The following is a 22,617-nucleotide window of genomic DNA, read 5'->3' as shown; positions in this document are numbered from 1 at the left end:
GACCTGCTATCCACGTTTAAATTATAAATCTAATTTCAGTAGGCCTTTAAGAGCACGACTCACTTTTGGGACCATTCAAAGTTCATGCCCGACTTCTGCGAGAAGGCCGCGAGCATCTCCTGCTGTGGTGCAGTCAGGGTGGGCACTGGGCTGGATGATGGAGTAGGGGCGGGCGCCACAAAGGCTTTGCGAATTTCTTCCGTCGTGGCCATTCGGATAAAAAGCTGGTCGTTGACAATGCACAACCTATGGAAATGTGTATATATTTCAATAAAGTGGGAGGGAAATGAGGGAGAAATAAAAACACCTCTGAGAGACATTGCACTCACCCAGAATTCCCTGCAGGGACTGTGATAAAAACTCGAGAGAAGGCCATGGTGGAGTCTCGGGATTTCCCATTTACAGCGACTAACAACAAACAAAAACTAAGCCCCACAGACGACAACACGTAGGAAGTGTTTCAAAGTAAGCAATAAAATGAACACTCACCCTCTTTGAAGACTCCGCTTACAGTGAATGACAGTAATGTGTTCTGAAGATAAAGAGGTAGCATTAAAAACAAAGATGACATAACAACAGCCACAATAATGAAGAACTCACTGTGTAGGTATTCACATCGATGGTAAAAGAGGCGGTGTCATGCTGAGTTTTCGGCAGCTCATTGAGGAAAGCCACCACATTCAAACGTGTGTGCTTCAAAAGTTTGAAGCGGCTCGCTGAAAGAAGTTAAGAGATTGAGAACAATCAAGGTATTCTATGGCAATCAATTGTAGGACAGATCCAAGTTAAACCAGATATGGTAACTCACTTAAGTCCTTGATCCTCTTCAGGTTTCGAGTGTCTTTGTGGTACTCTCCCAGACTGGACCTAACAAAAAGAGGGTCAACACACTTTGACTTCAACAGGACGGTGGCTTAAAAACGATCAGCCCAGAACGTCAAGCGGGTAAAAGTGTGCCTGTGTACATGTTCTTACCTGGAAGGGTTCTGGCTAGAGAAAGGTGTCGTCAGCGACAATGATGCTCCATCATGGTAAGCATCCAGAAGAGACTGTCTGTTCCCAGAATCATATATACTGTAGTACCTGAAACAATTATTCAAGTTAGTTTTTGTGGCTGTCTTTGTGATTTTGCCTGGGAAGCACTAATAGCAAAAAAATAAAGTAAACTCACTGTTGCAAGAATCGAAGGATGAGGCCCTTAATTTCATCTGAGCCAAAATAACTTCCCTGTGTTGGCAAACAAATGTCACATTGGAGATTACAGCCTTCTAATTAAGTTATTTACATTAAATCACCATGCCTGAGAACCTGTACTGAATGTCAGAATACATATAACAAGTACTAGGCAACTGACCTTGCAGGGGGGGATTGTGGTGGGGCTTTCCACATCAAATCCAATGGGTGGAGGCAGGTCATTTCCATCCTATTAGGAAAAGAGAGAAAAAAAAATGTTAGAAATGTGAGGGCTCACAATGAGATGTCTATGCAAATATAAAAGACTCACAAGTTTAAGCAGCCGAGGAAACCTCTCTCTCACAGCACTGTCATGAAAACATAATTCCAGAAAGTATTAAATGATCACAGAGTCAGCAACATGTCCCAACCAGTCCGCCCTGTTGAACTTCTATCATTTGCTTTCAGCTACTAATGTATAATGCTGCTCACTGCCAGCTTGGAAATACAATTGGCAACAAATGTCTTGTAATATTCTGAATGTAAGCAAAGCAATATTCAAACTGCTAAAGAATGCACTTAAGATTCATGTGTCAACATTTCTCCCAACCCAAAGTGCACTTACCCGCAGTATACTCACCCTCTCCCCCAATATGGACATGGGGAAGCGACACAACCACACTTTTCTAGAAGCACACACACACTCAAAACACACACAGAAAACCAGTCTACCACCAGACTGCAGCAGGCCTTTGTTTTTGTGTCAAATAAAGCTTCAGATAGTGACGACAAAGACAATGGAAAAAGAAGTTGGACAAAAATTGTGACGTTGACTTGACAAAAGCTTGTGAGAGGGAAAAGATGAAGTTGGCTGACAGAGGAAGCACAGAGCAGAACTCAGCATGAGTAAGATTGTAGCTCCGGGATTATCCGCTAAAGAACCTGAGAAGACGGAAGATGGTTTCAGTGCAAGCTGGACCCAGCTCCCACTGCTCATCCAATAGCTTGGCCCCCTGCTGCTGCTGACAAGACAAATCAGCTTGTTTTAGCTTTATTCAACTGCTGTCATGGACTTCTGAGTCTGCTCTGCACAATGTTTTTTTAATTGTCACAGCCATCAGCTGCATGGAAGAGGAAGTGTTTCAAGTTTCATGTGCCCTATTTCGGGTAAGACTGAACTTCGGTATTCAGTTCAGAAATATTTCTGTACGTGGCTCTCTCAGGTGTATTCAACCAGCAGTCTGTTTCGATGAGAAGGAGCTGGCACAGAGGTTAGCACCTTCTTTCTTTAGCACATTGCTGCTCAATGATGAAGCATGTCCCCCTCAGCCCAGCGACTTCACCTGTCAAGTCCCGCCTTCTCCATTTTGACTCCAGCCGCGAGGCTGCGCTCACAGGGACTGAGGCCGAGTAATCGTGACTGTGCCTGCCTTAGGTCGTCCCAAGGTTTGGAGGTGGGATCTTACCCGTCATGGGCTATCCAGCCTTCCATACTCGCCTGATACAGGAAGCCGAGTGGGCAAGGTGTTATGATTCGAGGGGAAGACACTGGCTGCATAATTTAGTAACTTCATCCATACATAAAGACTTGCATCTTTTTCCATCTCTTGTATACAGAACCAGCAACACTCTTGTGTTGTGCTGCTCAAGCCCTTTTATTAAATTTTTCTCAAATAGCAGTTTACTATGTTATATAACACAACACCATCTACCTTCTCTAAGAGCAACAAATAAATTAATAGTATGTTTGCATTGCTCTGTTGTTTATGGGGTGCCTGCAGAGGATTCCAGCAGGGAGAGGGTCTGGGTACAGCATCACTGAGACCCTCAGCACAGCTTAGAATTTTTTTTTTTCGTCAGAAGAAACATAGCTGGCCAAGAAAAGATGGCAGTCTGAATTAGGTTAAAAAAGGCTGAAAGGAAAGTTTATAAACAGTAAAAAGACACCAACTGGAAAAGCAAACAACTGCCAGGTTGCAAGAAATTCTGTGAATATAGAAAAAAAAAAAAAGACTACTAAATAGGACTTTTAGAATTAACTACAAGTAATCTCCTGCAAAGATCTTTAGCTCCTTACACAAACTTCAAATTAGCTAAACCAGTTGGCTCAGCACAATCCAATCATCCAAATCAATTTTTACAGCTGCATCACCAATAAAGATGCAACAGGAGACTTGTTACAATAACTATAAATGTTACTTAACCGTGGTATGACTCACGACGATTAGTATTACAGTTTTGAAATTAAAGTGATTAAAAAAACGTAACTGACAGCTGCACTTTAATAAACGCAGACTGACTAGCGCAAAACTGCTAGCTTAAATGCTAACATGCTTACCATGAAATGATTAATGTGGACCTCGACTTAACAAGTTGAAAAACTTATTCGGGTGTTACTATTTAGTGGTCCGTTGTACGGAATATGCACTGTACTGTGCAATCCACTAATAAAAGTTTCAATCAATCAAAACATGAAAATAAGAAACTATCTTTTCCCTTTAAGAAATGACATACCCCAATCTAAACTTATAATCACATCTCTGTCAGAGTAAGTAAGCTTTACAATTGTGCACATTGAACCTATAAGCTGTGCTTTTAACACATAGCTATCTTTCTAAACAAGTAGATAGATAGAAGAATAGTACTTTATTGATTCCTTCAGGAGAGTTCCCTCAGGAAAGTAAAAAGTTAAAGCGTACAAGACGGAGCTAATTTTACGTGCGTTCAAAGACCACAGAACAGAGTACGACGCCACCACGCCAGGCAGTAATAACAATCATCGTTTTCGTTTGTTACGCAATTTTAAGATGCTGCAATATTTAACGAAAAAAGCTTAGCCATTAAAACAGATCAAATACTAAGACGTACACTAATAGTAACACAAAAAATGCGAACATAGCAGGTTTTCTAACTGTCAATTTATTTTAATTATTTAAAATAACAACCTGGTCAAAAATTTGAATGTGTGCATAAGTACTTTTTCAGCACATTCAACAATACCGCGATGATAACCGTGATCATTTTGGTTACAAACCATGATCATTTTTCATATTGTTACATCCCTAGTTACCTAACGGCTTTATGTATGATTCTTTTTAAAAAATCGAAGGTTCCCTTTTATTTTGCTCACCCCCAGAAATTGTCCACTAACCTGACGTATGAGGCTTGGTCCTTGAAGAGGCTACACAAGGGGTTTCTGTTTAGCCACAGCTCCACCAGCTTCAGGCCTTTTACCTTGTCCAGTTCAAGGTCTGACTTTAACTACAAAATAACAGTGTGGCAACAGGATGTTAAAACAAACAATAGTTACTGCAAAATACTACCACAAGGTTATCGATATCTAGTCTCACCTCATTGTGCGAAAGGTTGATGCTCTTCAGATTCGGCACTTTGGTAATCAATTGAGTAAATTCATCCAGTTTATGAATGCGATTGTTGCTCAGGTTCAAGCTGGCCAGCTAGCGAGGGGAAATAAACCCATTAAGAATATACGGTACCCAGCATGCAGATCAGATATACAATAAAAAGTTAGGGATACTTGGCTTCTGAGTGAAATTTCAGGATGAACTTAAATTAGTAGTACCCTTTTACTGGAGTTTTTTTGAGCTTTTTAAACTTTTCAAAGTCCAACTGTTCAATGTCTTAGTATTTTCTGCACAACTTACGAAAAATGTGTTAGTTAGAAAAAGATACTTCCAATATCTTTATGTGCAAACAGGAACTAAGTTATTTAACGTGAACCAACAATTATCAGTCAAAATTATTACTAATAGGCAATTGTGTGTCCTTTTTACTGGATAACAGTCTGCAATCTTGTGTTGTAATTTTCCACAAGTCTTACGTCTTTTGAGCAATCCCAGCTTGTTCTTCTATGGCAAATCAAAGCGCTGCAAGATTTGACAGTCTCCTGCCTTCAATTTCTCCCCAAAGAGTGTGGATGGGATTCAAGGCAGGGCTTTGTGCAGGAGGCCATTGAATAACATTCATTTTGGCCTCCTGGGATTTGTTCTTCACCAGGAGTGAAGGTGTTTTGGGTCATTATAATTTTGAAACACAAAGCGGAGACCCATACCCAGTTTTGCTGCTGACTGAAGTTTTCCTTCAACATCTCTATATACTTGTTGTTCTTCAGGATTCCTTCTACCTTGACATGCACTGCTGCATCCTCACAGCATAATACTCCCACCACCATGTTTCATTGTGGGGACCGTGTTCTTTGGTTTGTATGCCTCTCCCTTCTTTCTCCAAACACAAGTAGTGTCTGGTTGCCCAAGGATCTTTCGTTTTCTTTCATCTGCCCAAAGGACATGCTTCTCTAACTTGTCCTTAACATACTTCAGCCTGGTTTAAAAGGTGTCTATTGCATAAGTGGAGTTTTTCTTGTTCTGCAGCCTCTCAGTCAGACTACAATTTCAGACATAGCCAAGTCATTCACTCGTGTCTTTGCAGTGCTTCTGTGTTCTTTAGACATCTCCTATTAACTTTCTTTCCAGTGTCTTTCAAATCATTTATTTCCAACCTCTGCCAGGCTTGTTTTGTATCATGTTACTTTGAATTTTTCAATATTTCTCACTCCAGTTCTTGACACTAGGAAACACTGATAACTCTGTATCCATCTCCTGCTTTGTATGCATCAATCATTATGTTTCTTAAGTTTAAAATATTTTATTTGGCTTTTGGCATTATGCTTGCTGGGTCCTGAACAATCCACCCTCTTCGAGTCAGTGTTCACTGGGGACTTCCAATAGGTTCCATGGCTTCCAACATTTAGTGTTTCCAAACTGCTAGGAATTTTTAAGAGGGCTAATAATTCTGACTAGTGAATTTGTTTTTTGTGAAATAACGTTTTCTGCGTGAAAATATAAATATTAGAAGCATCCAAAACAAAAGCAGGATGCTCTTGCAAAAGCTGGGTTTAGTAGCACTTGGGAAATACTTAAAGCAATATATTTTCATGGGAGGGCTAATAATTCTGACACGCACGTACACGCACAATTATAATCAATCTATATGTGCATGTATATCTTGCTGAATGTACATTGTCAAATTGAAATGAACTTTGAGGAGAAAGTGTGGCATTTTTCCCATCATGCATTGCAGGGATTCAAAAGGGTGTAATTGTGCTTTGGTTAGACGTTTTTAATAATATCCACTCAGTTCAGTGAGCAGGTTGTTTTGTGTGTGACCATGTGTGTTGACTTGCACAATGAAATACCGTATTTTTCGGATTATAAGTCGCTCCAGAGTATACGTCGCACCGGCCGAAAATACAAAATAAAGAAGGAAAAAAACATACGTCGCACTTGAGTATAAATCGCATTTTTGTAGGAAATTTTTTTGATAAAATCCAACACCAAGAATAGACATTTGAAAGGCAAATTTTAAATAAATAAAGAATAGTGAACAACAGGCTGAATAAGTGTACGTTATATGACGCATAAATAACCAACTGAGAAGGTACCTGGTATGTTAACGTAATATATTATGGTAAGAGTCATTCAAATAACTATAACATATAGAACATGCTACACCTTTACCAAACAATCTGTCACTCCTAATTGCTAAATCCCATGAAATCTTCTTCCTCGATGTCGCTTCTAAACAACTCTGCAAACTCCAAAGGTATGCGCCGCTTCCTCTTGTCGTTTTCTGCTGCATATTTCACTACGTCCAGCTTGTAATCTGCAGTATATGATTTCCTTTTCGGTGCCATTTTCGTTCGGGCCTTCTCAGTTTTTATAAGTTACCGCCAACGATGAAATGATCCATTTTAATAGCTATGGCAGTAGCATACAGCAGTTAGCATTCCATGACCCACAATGCACTTCTGACCATGACCCTCCCCCAACAAATTCTTATTGGTTGACGTGTATGTGACGATTGCTGACGCGTGTGTGAGACGATTGATGACATTTTCTTTGTCTCTTCCGCAAATGAGATTAATAATATTATTTGATATTTTACGGTAATGTGTTAATAATTTCACACATAAGTAGCTCCGGAGTATATGTCGCAACCCCGGCCAAACTATGAAAAAAACTGTGACTTATAGTCCGAAAAATACGGTATACATTATCTTCAGCACACGCTAAAACGGAGCAAAGGATCCTTTTTTTTTTTTTAAATTGCCTGGGCGCATTATAAAGCGCTTGAGGTTCAACTGGGATCTCATCCAAAACAGCTGATTGTCATTGGTGTCGGCGGGAGTGTCTTTCAAAGCCAAGTTTAAAGCAGCTTTTTATCAATGACGAATAAAAGTAGCAGTATGTTTACGTTTAAACATACATCATCCACGTGTGTTCAAAGCCAGCGCCGTTTACCATTGTACTACAGAAATATTTGCGCACCACCATGAGAGAAGAGAAAAAGCATTAAGTCTCTATTCAAGCAATCTACACGCACATGCTGACTAATTTTTTTTTTGAAAGTATTCACCTTGGACAGGATTTTTTTAAAGTTTTTTTTAAGGACAAAAGCATTTGTTTGCATGTGGACAGGACACCAAAAGGCAAAGAAAAGCATGACTTTTTAAAGTATTCTTGTTTGCGTGGACATGATCAGCTTTTTTCTGGAAGCTGTTAGACTGCTAAATTCTGAAGGTGCTCTGTAGCAATAACTACCCAACTGAACCAAGGAATGTATTTTTCCATTGATGGATCACATACATTTGCAAATATAGCTTTTTGGCTCCTTGTTAAAAAAGTTGTGCTGAAACATTGAACAGCTGGACATGTGCATTAAAAAGGTAGAGGAAGGTCAAGTTTAGCTGTAAATGTTATATAGTGCATTTTAGCTTTGCTTAAGCATCATTATTACCTCTGGAATGTTCTCTTCAATAATCTTGATGACAGCTTCCATGTGTGTCTTCCTATTTAGGATGACTTCAACATTTTGGGATACCAAGTCTATCACAAACACAAAACAGAATGAACAAATTAGTGATTAAATGTATCAAACATTTGTTATTTATCATGACGAGAGTGCCTACATTGAATAAGTGTTAAATATTACATCACATTGAGGGGAAAAAAAATTCAGCGGCAGCTGGTTGCCGGACTTCAGTGCTCTTAAGTTTCCTCTGTGCTATTTGATATTTCCTTCTTGTTTTAATGTGTTTTGCCTTTTGGTTCGGGCCGCTTTGGGACTGTGCAACAAGGGGTGGCAGTTTCCTGACTTGTGGACTTTTGGATCTGCCTCAGTTGTTTGCGCTGGAGATGAGCTGCTGGCTCTCTCCCACACCAAAGTCTGTGTTGAGAGATCGGAGGGTTCCAGTGGAGATGCGTAGCCCCCCTCTCTCCCGCAACAGCCGTACATTCTCATTGCGGGAGAGAGAGCAGAGGTTTGTGCTGTGTTTGTCATCGGTTGTCATGGGAGACCTAGGAAGATGGATGAGCTTGCTTCACAAAGTGCTGACTGGATGAGCACGGGGTGGACACTTTGGTGTCCCTGGACGGATTCGTTCATCTGTGTGTATTGGAAGTTTGCTGGGGTCTGGTGGGCAGCCTAGGACGGAGTCAGGTCTTTTGGTCGCCTTGTTGGGTCTGTTCCTGTCTTTGGTTGTGCTGCCCCTCTCCAAGCAGACAATGGCGTGGTTCACCGCGGAGACCACCGCCATGCACGTTGGTATTGAGAAAGTGTATTTGTTTTGTTGTTTCTTTATGCATGATGCGCAATATGTATTTATTGTTAATTTATTTGTTGCATTATAATTTTGTTGTCGTATGTAAAAATGACGCTGCTGATGTGTAAGCTGTTTGCATCAGCACTTTGGTCTTTCAATGTTTATAGCCGGTGTTTTTGAATTTTTGCCTCTTGTTTTCACCTTATTTTTTGTGGACTTTTTTCATCTGCGCTGCAAGAACAATTTCCCCATTGTGGGATAAATAAAACCTATCCTATCCTAAATGCAGCAGAGGTGTGAATGTGTACTTACCAGGATCTGTGCGGATGTTGTTCAAGTCGAGAGCTTGTTGTGAGCCATCAAAACGTTTAGCCATACATTGCTGTGAGAGGAAAAAAAATAAACACTTAAAAGACACCAAAATGTGTTCATGTGATAACAGTACAACAATAAGGTTCACAAAAGGCCTCAGAAATAAACCAATTTTATCGATAAATTCACGTTTATTGTTGAGGACAGACAGACGCACACACAATGCAAACAAGATCGAGACGTTTGTTCCAAAGAAAATAATAGTGATGTTAGGTTTTGTGGAAACAGGTGTGGAAGAAATGACTACACGCTGCAAAGTTTGTTTAAAAAAGCCAGCAGTAAAAACAAACTAAATTAGGCATCTGAAACTGAAGTCGAGTGGGGGTACAGCAACTCTTTAGAAGGCAAACTAAAACAAACTCCAGCTAAAAAGCAGCTTACTGTGGTGGGATTATTTACACAAGGTACCATCCATGTACAGTGCCCTCCATAATTATTGGCACCCCTGGTTGAGATGTGTTAAAAGCCTTAAAATAAATTCAGTGTTTATTGCAGAAGAATACTGTCACACTGAAAATTGTAGGAAAATGTAGCCTTCAACTCAAATGAATTGTAAGAAAATAAAAAAATCCCTGACTAAAAAATAATTATTTTTCATTAAATCACCTGTTCCACAATTATTGGCACCCTTAACAATTCCCAGGAAATAAATATAATTGAAGCATTTCTGTCATTTCTACAGTAGTTTACAAAGTTTACCAGAGTACGTAGGAACATTTAATTAGTAATTCATCACTTCCTGTTTCCCTGGGGTATAAATATGACGTGACACCGAGGCCATTTCTCTTATCCACTCTTAAACATGGGAAAGACAAAGGAACACAGCATACAAGTGAGGCAGATGTGCGTCGACCTTCACAGGTCAGGCAGAGGCTACAAGAAGATTGCCACTCAACTGCAGCTGCCCATATCCACTGTGAGAGGAATAATTAAGAAGTTCAAAACAACTGGAACAGTGGTAAATAAGCCTGGACGAGGACCCAAGTTTATTTTGCCACCACGCACAGTGAGGAGGATGGTAAGAGAAATCAAAAGATCTCCAAAGCTCACTGTTACAGAATTACAACAAATGGTAGCATCCTGGGGTCACAAAGTCTCCAAATCAACCATCAGGCGCTGTCTACACGCCAACAAGCTGTTTGGGAGGCATGCACGGAGAAAACCTTTCCTCACTCACAATCATAAACGCAAGCGTCTGGAGTTCGCCAAACGGTATTGGGGCTTCAACTGGGACCGTGTGCTTTGGTCAGATGAGACCAAGATTGAGCTTTTTGGCAACAAACACTCTAAGTGGGTCTGGCGTACCACGAAAGATGCGCATGCTGAAAAGCACCTCATACCCACTGTGAAGTATGGGGGTGGGTCAGTGATGCTGTGGGGCTGTTTCACTTCCAAAGGCCCTGGGAACCTTGTTAGGGTGCATGGCATCATGAATGCTTTGAAATACCAGGACATTTTAAATCAAAATCTGTTGCCCTCTGCCCGAAAGCTGAAGCTGGGTCGTCACTGGGTCTTTCAGCAAGACAATGACCCTAAACATATGGCCAAATCTACACAGAAATGGTTCACCAGACACAAAATCAAGCTCCTCCCATGGCCATCTCAGTCCCCTGACCTCAACCCCATTGAGAACCTGTGGGGTGAGCTGAAAAGGAGAGTACAGAGGAGAGGACCCAGGTCTCTGGATGATTTAGAGAGATTCTGCAAAGAGGAATGGCTGAAAATCCCTCTTTCTGTCTTTGCCCATCTTGTGAAACATTATAGGAGAAGATTAGGTGCTGTTTTGTTGGCAAAAGGGGGTTGTACAAAATATTAACACCAGGGGTGCTAATAATTGTGACACACATTATTTGATGTCAAATAATTATTTCTTTATGTGGGATTTTTTCCCCACTGAATAAATGCACTTGTATTGAAGGTTGGATTTTTCTCTTTTTTTCCATTAAGGTCCCATATTATTTAGAAAAAAAATAAAATAATTGGAAGCTAAAAAACACATCTCAACCAGGGGTGCCAATAATTATGGAGGGCACTGTAGGATAAGAAGCACAGAGGTAAGTAGTCAGTCTGCACGTCGCTTTAAGATTTGGTGCCCAAAAAGTGGAAAAGCCTTTGTTTAGCCCCTTGATAAACTATATTTTTATTTACAAAAGTATTCTATTCAAGACAAAAGTTTTGCCTCCCAAAGGAAGCTATATTTAATAACTTTGATTGACAATGTATATTGATCAACATTTGTGCGAAAGCATCACAGTAAATATGCCAGAATTAGCTACAATCAGGCACATGAGCATCCTTTGAAAAAAAAAAAATCGGCACAAAGTGCTGCCGTTTACATTTGTCACCTCAAAAATATACCTTCTCGCTATCTACTAATAAATGCTCTAAATTTACAACTGGTTTCAGAACTAACAGTTTTGGGATTGTAATCATCCAAATATGATTAGCACTAGGGCTGGGCGATATATGGAATATTCTGACTATATGGTGATATTGGAGTATACGTTCTCACGAAGTTGCTTTTAGCTGTGGGCATTACACTACAGGCTTTTCTCAGTCTCCTCTCCTCACAGAGAAATAAAACAAGCGCACCTTCTTACATACGTCACATACTGTCGCGCGTGCAACCTCATATGGTCTCGCCGAGCAGAGAAGTAGCGGCATGGCAACATTAGCTGTGGTTCTAGCGGAGCCGTGCGAGTGGTAATACGAGAGAAAGAAGGTGCGAATCTGGTAACAAATGGAGGAAGAATTAATTCCAAAGATAACAGCAGGGGGGGGTTCATTGTCTGGCGGTGGTTTGGTTTCAAGCGGAAAGATGTTGAACAGACAACTGTAACATGTCAAGTATGCGGCAAAAGCGTTGCTATAAAAAGTAGCAGCACTGCTACTTTGTGGCATTATTTGAAAAGTCCCCCGCTGGAGGACGAGGAGGGCTTGAAACTCCGCATGTCAACATCTACGGCCGGTGCCACAACCACAAAATGCCCAAGCAACCATTTCCAGATCAACACCTTATGAAAAAAAAGTCAAAAACAGGAGATAACGTCCGCAGGAACCTACCACATACACTATTTGATTTCCTATTATGCAGCTCATTTTTATTTGACAGTTATTGAAATATCTTGTGTGACATCATGCACAAAAGTGCACTTTTTTGTTTTAAACTTTTGTAGTGGCATTCTGTACAATAAGTGAACTTTATTTTGGGTTGTTTTGATATGCCCCCCTATGTGACATCATGCACAAAAGTGCACTCATAGCTTGTTTTACAATGTCTGACAATTTTGCACTTTCTGTTTTGAAATGACATGAATGTTTGTGCTATTGCTTAATAACTGTTTATAGTTTTGCTAAATTGACTTGTGATTTCCCTCTCTGCATTAAAATGTAAAAGTAGCATATATTAATATTTTCAAACTACTAGTTTTTGATCAGATAAAAGCAATTGTATTTGAATTTGTTTTGTCAATTGCTTTCATAGTTTTCTTTGAAAAAATAAGGGGGAAAAACTGTAAATCTAATTTTTGTGAAAAATATTGGAAATGTGATTTTTTTTTAGCCTAGTTCACATTGTAATTATGAATTCTTTTAAAAAGATCACTGAATTTTGAAAGGACTTTTGACTTACTTTCAGATGTTCCATGTCTTCAGGCTTCAGGTCAGATAAGAGGAAGTTAGGTGGATTACTGGTATTGACATGAACTTCCACCTTCAGGAAATGGTTATCATATTAGTAAATGAAGACCATGTTTACAAATTCAACAAAAATCTAGGTAATTGCTCTGACTTTCTGTAAGTCACAACAGTCAAATAACTTACCTTATAACCATTTGTGTCTGTGATTTTGTGTGAGCATTTATGCAAAGCAGAGGCTGCCGTGGAATCGTCTAGATAGAAATGAGCTCTGCTATGGTCAACGTGGTACTAGAGAGCAAAACATAAGACATAAAAACAAATTAAAACATTTGACCTATTAGACTACAAACCTTCATTGACTAATAGTTAATAGATCTAGTAGTTGTTGCATGTTTTGTTTTCTCTTGCATTGAACAAGAGCACAGTCCACTGAGTCAAATTCCTTGTGTTTTACTTAAACCTCTAAAGGCTTAGTGGCCACATGCGTGGACAGCACCTTTTAGCTCTTATTTCCAAAATTGTGTACACTACTGAATAGGGGTCTTATGGCCCCTTACGTGGACACTTATACTGCCATCTGGTGGTGTCAGAAGAGTATAACATACAATAGAATTTGGACAAAACAGTGTAAAAATAAGAATTAGCATGTCACTAAACATGAAATATACATTTATGTACTTATGGACTAAGTACATCATATGAAAAGATGATTCTTAGTTTTTATTCTAGTTAAGGTCCAATAAGCTCAAATAGCAAAGAGAAATAAAAAAAAGCATGTAAACAAACAGCTTGGGTCTTAAGGGGTGTTAAACATACTTGGCTAATAAATCTGATTCTGATTCACAAAATGTAGACCATGTTAAGTTTCTGAGCCTCACCTGAATGGGTGTGTAGCGTACTGAGCAGATGTTCTGAAGTGCCGTTAATAACCATTTCTTGTCATATTTTTTCCCATGTGGGATCTACAAAACAGATAAGTAACACAGACATGAAGACAATGTGCAAAGACAGAACAAAAAGGTTCAGAAAGTTCTGTAGTGGCATAATACGTACGGTTACTTTGTACCAGCCCGAACGGTTTGGGCCACCACCAATGCCTCCTCCACCCCGGTTTCCTCTAAAGCCTCCTCTCCCACCTTTGCCCTGTCGCCTGTCTCTTTCAAAGCGCCCATCTCCTTTTCGAAAAGCCCTTCCGTAGGGGTTGCTATTGAGGGGGGAAAAAAAATAATAAATAAAATAAAATAAAAAGAGTATGCAATTAACGTAGGTAAAACATTTATAATTTTGTTGATTATACATATTTTAAAATGTCAAGAATTCATCTAATATTGGAAGATAGGAAAACCTTATTACACATGGTACGTTTAAATAAAAACAAAAAACAATCCTCCCAACTGCTCTGCTGTTAATCTCTCCTTCTGACCACATGATTGTTTCATTCCAGTCTGTCAATATCCAAAATGATGTCATTGGTCATGTCTTATATCTTTCCACAACGTCAAACACAATATAGCAGATCTCTAAAAAGTCTATAATAACAACACATTTTATTCAAAGAACACTTTCCAAAAAATTCAGAGATGCTTTACAGGATCAAAAAACAGCACAAGAAAAACTTAAATTGGGCGGGGGGGGGGGGGGGGGGGGGGGGGGGGGGCCTGTCACGACTTCAGCTTGAGCAGATTTCCAAAAAAACTGATGCACCATGCCCATATCTGCAATACAAAGACTACTCTCCTGAGTCCAAATCTAAATATTTTTCTGATAAAATCCCTTCCGGGAACACGAGGGTCCTGTTCCTATTCATCCACTACTCAGCCATTCAGTTCAGCCAGTCAATGCAGTAAAAATCCATTCACCCACCGTCCCCAACCCCCTTCCTTCTGGTGTTCCCCAGGCCCGTCCTTGTCCCTATAGTCTACGTCGTCCTCCACATGAGTCATATTTTCTGTTGATGTAACATCCATTTCCACTGTTACGTGGATGACACAAAGATGTACATTTTTTTCCCCCAAACACTCTTCCACCTTCTCGGCGTCCTCCCTCCGTGCATGTTTACAGCAAATCAAATCATGGTTCACTTCTAATTTTCTCAAATTGAACCAGGCATGTCAGCGCCAATGTTCCCTCTAATTGCTCATGTGTGTGAGCAGATGCAAAAACTCCCTGAGCATTCATCGGAACACATGTGACCAACATCAGACATGCACACTTTGGCCACACCAGCAGCACATCTGTCCCAAAGCTGACTTAAAAACATGTTAAATGTTTTATTTTAATAATGAAATGACAGCAGTCAATTTTCATGACATGTTTTCTAATACAAGTTATTTGGCCCACTTAAATAAATATAACAAATGCAATCTTGTTTTTCATGAGCTCTGTGGTATAGTATTTTAGGTCCAGGTGGGGGTCCAGCTTTGGAAATAATTTGTACCACTTTTAGAGATCACATTTAGTTCCGCTTAATATATATTTTTGTTAGCATTTCTCTAGTCTAGTGACAGCGTTGCATGATTAATATTCATAAAAAAATTACAATTCTAAATAAATGACAGTAGAAAAAGCATATCTGTTTGGGGAGTCATAGTGTAACGATCTGGAATTGACACTGTGTGGCGTTGGAGTTATCAGACTTTTTGTGTGGCCAAAAATGCATCACGGACGAAGTGAGTTGGAGCAAGTAAGAGAGAGAGAACGGCTGCTGTCTATATGACAGATGATAAAAAGTTGGTTTAAGCCCGGTTTGTACGGCAGACAATGACCAGTTTTGCGAGATAGAAGTTTTTTTGTTTTGTTTGTTTTTTTACAATGTTTCTGTTGTGGTTACGGCCGATAAAACAGTTTCGTGTAATCGATTAAATTCCTGCCCTCTTTAAAGCGTCTCTACAGACTTAATAATTTAAGTGTTGACGAATATTGTTTTCTCCCTTGTGGCAGCTTGCCGTCACCTGTTACTCACAGTACCATTGCAAAATCACACGGAACAAATTGTTATCTTTTTATTTTGTTTATAGTTCAGATTAGATTTAACTTTGTGCGCAGCATAGATTTGCTGTGCGCAGAGGGCGTGTGAGGAATGAGCAATTGCGCAGCCGCGCACCTTAGAGGGAACGTTGGTCAGCGCCCTTTTGGAAAAAAATAAAAGAGGAACATTTTTATTGACATGAAGTGCAAGCTCAAAGAAGGTTGAAAATCTAGACTAAATTTCATGCAATTGAGTGAGTCTTTACACAATATTCATGGTTTCTACAGGTGTTAGCAAATCTAATTTTATGTTTTAATGCAATTTGTAGTACCCCATAAAAATTGTGTAACTGTATATGGTTATTATAAATAGTCAAAAGCTTACAATTGTCTGTATACACACAATATATATTTGAAATAGTTTTACTTCTATAAATACACAACTACCACATGTGCTTACTGTATTTAATAGTAGGATTTCACAAATAAACATTTCATATTGATCTCCTTCGGCCTTAGGGGCCACTTTACCCACATAACACTCCTAAGATGATCCTTTTATAGTTGTGCAAGTGTTAGTGAGATTCAGCATCTTTTTACACAGACTTATCCCGGATGTTTGACTTTTACAGTATCATTCCATTCACTTCAACTACAAGGTTTACCAACGCTTCCCTCCTCGATGGCTCCACATGGCCCTGAACACTTTCAAATTTTCCATCCACCGGCTTCAAGCATGCATTAATTGATCAATCTGGAGCCACAAATCGCTGAACGTGCAAGTAATTCTGATTTGCTGTGGGCTTTCGTTCACTTTTCTCCACCGCTATGCTAAACTGTGACAACACACAGCTGTGCATGCAAAATACATTTTATGTGGTGCCTGGTAAAAAGTTACGTCATTAGATTTTTAAGACCTTTCCAAATCGTATTTAAGACTGTTTGGGAAAACTTTAGACATTTTAAGGCCTTGAAATCATTCAAATTGTTGGATTTAAAAATAATTTTAAATACTTTAATACCCTGGTTACGGCATTACATATATACCCACAGTAAGTATATAAAACCCCTAACGGAAGTGTTTGAATGTTTTTAGAGTGTTTTATAGTAGGACTGGGCGAATATACGATGGTAATTAATTTTAGCTTGATCACGGTGATCAGATGGTAGCATATTCCCTCGATCAAACATGGCGAATATGTCTGTTAGTAGTTACCACAGTAGTTAACTCTAGGGAAGCAACGATGCTTGGTATAATCCTGCAAGGAACAATCCACTTGTATTCACAGTGATTCTGTGTTTCTGTACATTTGCTTGTGTGTCGGTGTGTCTGCGCGACCTCACATTCCATGGTTGCACAAGTGAGGCTTGTCGCAATCTAATGAATGTTCTAACAGCATTGTGCCTCTTCCCTTTACACAGCTGGAAGTGCAGCCCAAAATAAATAAGACTAACAATAGCATAGAATTTGAAAGAGCAACAACTTTACTTTCACTATCTGCTGCAGCGCACCAGTTATCCTGCCCTGAATGCGGACTTGCAGGCACTTAGAACATCTATGTGGAAAAGCACTATAGAGTACAAATTAAAAGCCCTTTATTGTATTGGTCCCGACTAAGAGAATCAACACACCCCTAATTTAATTTGATTAAAATGAAACTGCACTTTGGTGTATTTTCATTCCATATAATATACAGAATTTGGTTTTTAAAATTGTCAAAATTTGGGTCACCGCTTGTTGTGTACCAAAGCACTGGTGAAAAGCACCAATTTATAAAAGCCATTAAAGGATACGAATAATAATTTACCATTTAAAAGTGTTGTTTAATAGATGTTCACTTGAAGTAAGTATAATCTCAATTATACTTTGTTTACTGCAGAATACTTCTGATGACAAACAAAAAAACAAAATAACTTTGAGAGGTCAAAAACTTTTCCTCTTCGCCCCCAAAAAATGCACCGAAAAAGAAGCAAAACCGTGGCCGTAAAACCAGGCACGGAATGTAGCGCAGGTTCCTGTATTGTTACAACTCTAGTAAGCACAATTATGTATAAGAACAAAATGACGACAGTCGTCAGCTGTTAGCATATAATACCTGAATGTTTGTTACAAGATACAGCAGTAGTAAACAGTAGGGATGCAGTACTCTGTATAATCCTGCACAGGACAATCTGTTTTAATAATATATATGAATTTTTTCCAATTGTGATATTAATCGAGATCATATGGTATGAAAACAATCGTGATAATTTTAGAACCAAACCTAGAACTAACATGAAGAGAACATTAGCATCAATGCCGCATTTTAAAACCGGCGGTATTACTTTATATAACATATGTAAAAAATGTCTATGCTTGGTCATTTGTCCATCAATTCATGAAATGCCCACAATCTAATGGAGATGTATCGGAGAGTCAAAATGTCCCCACCTTTACAGTACTGAGAGCCTTTTCGGGATGTAATGATGAATGGCAAAATAATGTAGATCGGGAAACCATTAGATCACTGTTTTTAATTCAAATGATCGCAAAACCGTGATTGAATAACCGCACTTTGATAACAAACTGGTGACACTCTTTTACTGGCAAACCAGCACGCACTAAACCAGCCTTTCCGATTAAAAACGACTTACCCCCATCTAAACTTGCACACACACACATTGCTCTCTGAGCAACCAAGGTATTCAATCGTGCACATTGAACCCATAGGCACATAGGCTGTGCTCTTTTGGCACAGAATAAGCAATCTATTCTCAGTAACAATAAAAACCTCGACAAATTAAAATGGAAGAACATAAACATAACATGGCTCTTAAGAAGCCAGAACAATATTTAATGGTCCTTATGCCAAAAAAGTAAATAATCTAATTTAATAAATAAAAATTAATATAAAGATTTCAGAATGTCTATAAGTATTTTCTGAGCACATTCAACAATACTGTGATTATTAATGATCATCGAGGTACAAAATGTTCGTATTGTTACATCCCTTGTGCCTTGAAAGCCGCCATACAATATAAATGTATAATTAGAATTAAATTGGTAAAAAAACAAAACAATGCCCAACCCTAACATAAATAGGCCGCACTTACAATCTGTTTTGGGAGTTGTCCTGAGTGGTATCATTCATCATTACATCTCCATCAGGATCGTCTAGTCTGGACCGTGGTCCAGGACCCCCGAAGCCTCCGCCTTGGCCCCCACGTTGGCGGTCTCTGCGAGAGCGGTCATGCGACCGACCCTTGTTGGAGCCTTTACCTTTACGGCTGCGAAAAGTTGGTGCTGTTCGATCATCGTGTTCTGAAAGAAAATGTAAATCAAGTTAGCATTATAATCTCAAAAATCACCCGTGAATCAAGTTCTTATAGTTATCTGGTCAAAAGTTTACATACACTTGTCAAGAACATATTATGGCTGTCTTAAGTTTCCAATCATTTCTACAACTTATTTTTTGGTGACGCGATTGGAGCACATACTTGTTGGTCACAAAAGACATTCATGAAGTTTGCTTATTTTATGAATTTATTATGGCTCTATTGAAAATGTGTGCAAATGTGCTGGGTCCAAAGTATACATACAGCAATGTTATTATTTGCTTACATGTCCCTTGGCAAGTTTCACTGCAATAAGGTGCTTTTGGTAGCCATTGGTGCAGTTCAGCTAAATGTGTTGCTTTTCTGACATGGACTTGTTTCTTTGGCATTGTCCACACATTTAAGTCAGGACTTTGGGAAGGCCATTCTAAAACCTTCATTCTCGATTCATGCTCGATTTAGCCATTCCTTTACCACTTCCGACGTGCATTTGGGGTCATTGTCCTGTTGGAACACCCAACTGCGCCTAAGACCCAACCTCCGGGCTGATGATTTTAGCTTGTCCTGAAGAATTGAGGCAATACTCAATTTCCATTGTCTTATTTACTCTCTGTAAAGCACCAGTTCCATTGACAGCAAAACAGGCCCAGAGCATAATGCTACCATCACCATGCTTGACGGTAGGATTGGTATTCCTGGAATTTAAGGCCTCACCTTTTCTCCTCCAAACATATTGCTGGGTATTGTGGCCAAACAGCTCCATTTTTGTTTCATCTGACCACAGAACTTAACTCCAGAAGGTCTTATCTTTTTCCATGTGCTGTCAGATGAAACAAAATGGAGCTGTTTGGCCAAAATCCCAAGCAATATGTTTGGAGGAGAAAAGGTAAGAGCTTTAATCCCAGGAACACCAGGCCTACCGTCAAGCATGGTGCTGGTAGTATTATGCTCTGGGCCTGTTTTGCTGCCAATGGAACTGGTGCTTTACAAAGAGTAAATGGGACAATGACCTCCAAATTCTTAAGGACAAGCTAAAATCATCAGCCCGGAGGTTGGGTCCTGGGCGCAGTTGGGTGTTCCAACAGGACAATGACCCCAAACATGTCAAAAGTGGTAAAGGAATGGCTAAATCATGCTAGAACGAAGGTTTTGGAATGGCCTTCCCAAAGTCCTGACTTAAATGTGTGGACAATGCTGAAGAAACAAGTCCATGTAAGAAAACCAACACATTTAGCTGAACTGCACCAATTCATAAAAGCAGCAAACTTTATGAATATTTTTTGAGACCAACAAGTATGTGCTCCAATCACTACATCACAAAAAAATAAGAGTTGTAGAAATTATTGGAAACTCAAACTCAAGACAACCATGACAGTATGTTCTTTACAAGTGTATGTACACTGTTGACGACGACTGTATGTGTACCCAAGAAAGTTAAATTGTTTATAATAATTAAAAAAACAACAGAAATCTAGAAAAAATAGTGGATTGTCGTGTGGAAGTTAAGTTTAGACATGGTAGCATTTTCGTTTCATGTAGGTTTAAATCTGGGTGAAGTTCCATCCATTTCCTACCGCTTGTCCCTTTCAGGGTGGCGGAGGGTGCTGGAGCCTATCCCAGCTGCATTCCGGCGAATTGCGGGGTACACCCTGGACTAGTCGCCACCTCATCACAGGGCCAACATAGATAGACAGACAACATTCACACACTAGGGCCAATTTAGTGTTGCCCATCAACCTATCCCCAGGTGCATGTCTTTGGAGGTGGGAGGAAGCCGGAGAACCCGGAGGAAACCCACGCAGTCACGGGGAGAACATGCAAGCTCCACATAGAAAGTACCCGAGCGCAGGCTCGAACCCAGGACCTTTGTATTGTGAGGCAGACGCACTAACCCCTCTACCACCGTGCTGCCCCTGGGTGAAGTTATACATGTGAAAGTCTGACCAAAACGTTGAGAGTCAGAGAATGACATTGTAAACTATCCATCCATTCATTTCCTACCTCTTGTCCCTTTTGGGGTCGCAGGGGGTGGGGGGGGGCAGAATGTATACAAATATACAAACCCCGTTTCCATTTGACTTGGGAAATTGTGTTAGATGTAAATATAAACAGAATACATCCATCCCATCCATTTTCTACCGCTTATTCCCTTTCGGGGTCGATTTGCAAATCCTTTTCAACCCATATTCAGTTGAATGCACTACAAAGACAAGATATTTGATTTTCAAACTCGTAAACTTAATTATTATTTGCAAAAAAAATAAACTTAGAATTTCATGGTTGCAACATGTGCCAAAATAGTTGGGAAAGGGCATGTTCCCCATTGTGTTACATCACCTTTTTTTTTTTTTTTAACAACACTCAAATGTTTGGGAACTGAGGAAACTAATTGTTGAGCTTTGAAAGTGGAATTCTTTACCATTCTTGTTTTATGTAGCGCTTCAGTCGGTCAACAGTCAGGGGTCTCTGCTGTCGTATTTTACGCTTCATGATGCGCCACACATTTTCGATGGGAGACAGGTCTGGACTGCAGGCGGACCAGGAAAGTACCCTCACTCTTTTTTCTACGAAGCCACGCTGTTGTAACACTTGTCTTGCTGAAATAAGCAGGGGCGTCCATGATAACGTTGCGTGGATGACAACATATGTTGCTCCAAAACCTGTATGGACCTGTCAGCATTAATGGTGCCTTCACAGATGTGTAAGTTACCCATGCCTTGGGCACTAATACACCACCGTACCATCACAGATGCTGGTTTTTCAACTTTGTGCCTATAAATAAATGGGTTGTGCTTGTATAGCGCTTTACTACCTTCAAGGTACTCAAAGCGCTTTGACACTACTTCCACATTTACCCATTCACACACTGATGGAGGGAGGTGCCATGCAAGGCGCTAACCAGCACCCATCAGGAGCAAGGCTGAAGTGTCTTGCTCAGGACACAACGGACGTGACGAGGTTGGTACTAGGTAAGGATTGAACTAGGGACCCTCGGGTTGCGCACGGCCACTCTCCCACTGCGCCACGCCATCCCCAATAACAATCCGAATGGTTATTTTCCTCTTTATTCCGTAGGCCACCACGTCCTCTGTTTCCAAATATAATTTGAAATGTGGACTTGTCAGACCACAGAACACCTTTCCACTTTGCATCAGTCCATCTTAGCCAAGCTGGGGGCGTTTCAGGATATTGTTGATAAATGGGTTTGGCATTGCATAGTAGAGTTTTAACTTGCACTTACAGATGTAGCGACAAACTGTAGTTACTGACAGTGGTTTTACGAAGTGTTCCTGAGCCGATGTGGTGATATTCTTTACACAACAATGTCGGTTTTTTGATGCAGTACCGCCTGAGGGATCAAAAGTCCGTGGTATCAGATTCTCTGAACTTGTTGATTTTACGGACCGTAGATGGTAAAATCCCTAAATTCCTTGTAATAGCTCGTTGAGAAATGTTGTTCTAAAACTGTTCGACAATTTGCATACAAAGTGGTGACCCTCACCCCATTCTTGTTTGGGAATTTCTTAGCA

General features: G+C 39.8%; 1 protein-coding gene across 2 annotated transcripts in view; it reads right to left on the bottom strand.

Annotated features, from left to right (window-relative positions):
* Positions 1-22,617, bottom strand: part of nxf1a (nuclear RNA export factor 1a) — a 40,005-nt gene that overhangs the window by 1,690 nt on the left and 15,698 nt on the right. For both annotated transcript variants that reach the window (XM_061900198.1, XM_061900200.1), the window contains 18 exons: positions 18,866-19,073; positions 13,859-14,009; positions 13,684-13,767; positions 12,989-13,093; positions 12,798-12,878; positions 9,107-9,176; positions 7,990-8,078; positions 4,524-4,631; positions 4,325-4,434; positions 1,505-1,541; positions 1,355-1,423; positions 1,172-1,227; positions 976-1,083; positions 809-867; positions 601-716; positions 490-532; positions 330-408; positions 64-246 (listed from right to left, as the gene is read on the bottom strand). In XM_061900198.1, the coding sequence (XP_061756182.1) occupies positions 64-246; positions 330-408; positions 490-532; positions 601-716; positions 809-867; positions 976-1,083; positions 1,172-1,227; positions 1,355-1,423; positions 1,505-1,541; positions 4,325-4,434; positions 4,524-4,631; positions 7,990-8,078; positions 9,107-9,176; positions 12,798-12,878; positions 12,989-13,093; positions 13,684-13,767; positions 13,859-14,009; positions 18,866-19,073 (1,756 nt within the window). The remainder of the gene's footprint in view (positions 1-63; positions 247-329; positions 409-489; positions 533-600; positions 717-808; positions 868-975; positions 1,084-1,171; positions 1,228-1,354; positions 1,424-1,504; positions 1,542-4,324; positions 4,435-4,523; positions 4,632-7,989; positions 8,079-9,106; positions 9,177-12,797; positions 12,879-12,988; positions 13,094-13,683; positions 13,768-13,858; positions 14,010-18,865; positions 19,074-22,617) is intronic.

This window comes from Nerophis ophidion, linkage group LG05 (assembly GCF_033978795.1).
Source record: "Nerophis ophidion isolate RoL-2023_Sa linkage group LG05, RoL_Noph_v1.0, whole genome shotgun sequence".
NCBI classification, from domain to species: Eukaryota; Metazoa; Chordata; class Actinopteri; order Syngnathiformes; family Syngnathidae; genus Nerophis; species Nerophis ophidion.
The sequence above is the reverse complement of the archived record's forward strand: the minus strand, read 5'-3'. Positions and strand labels throughout refer to the sequence as shown.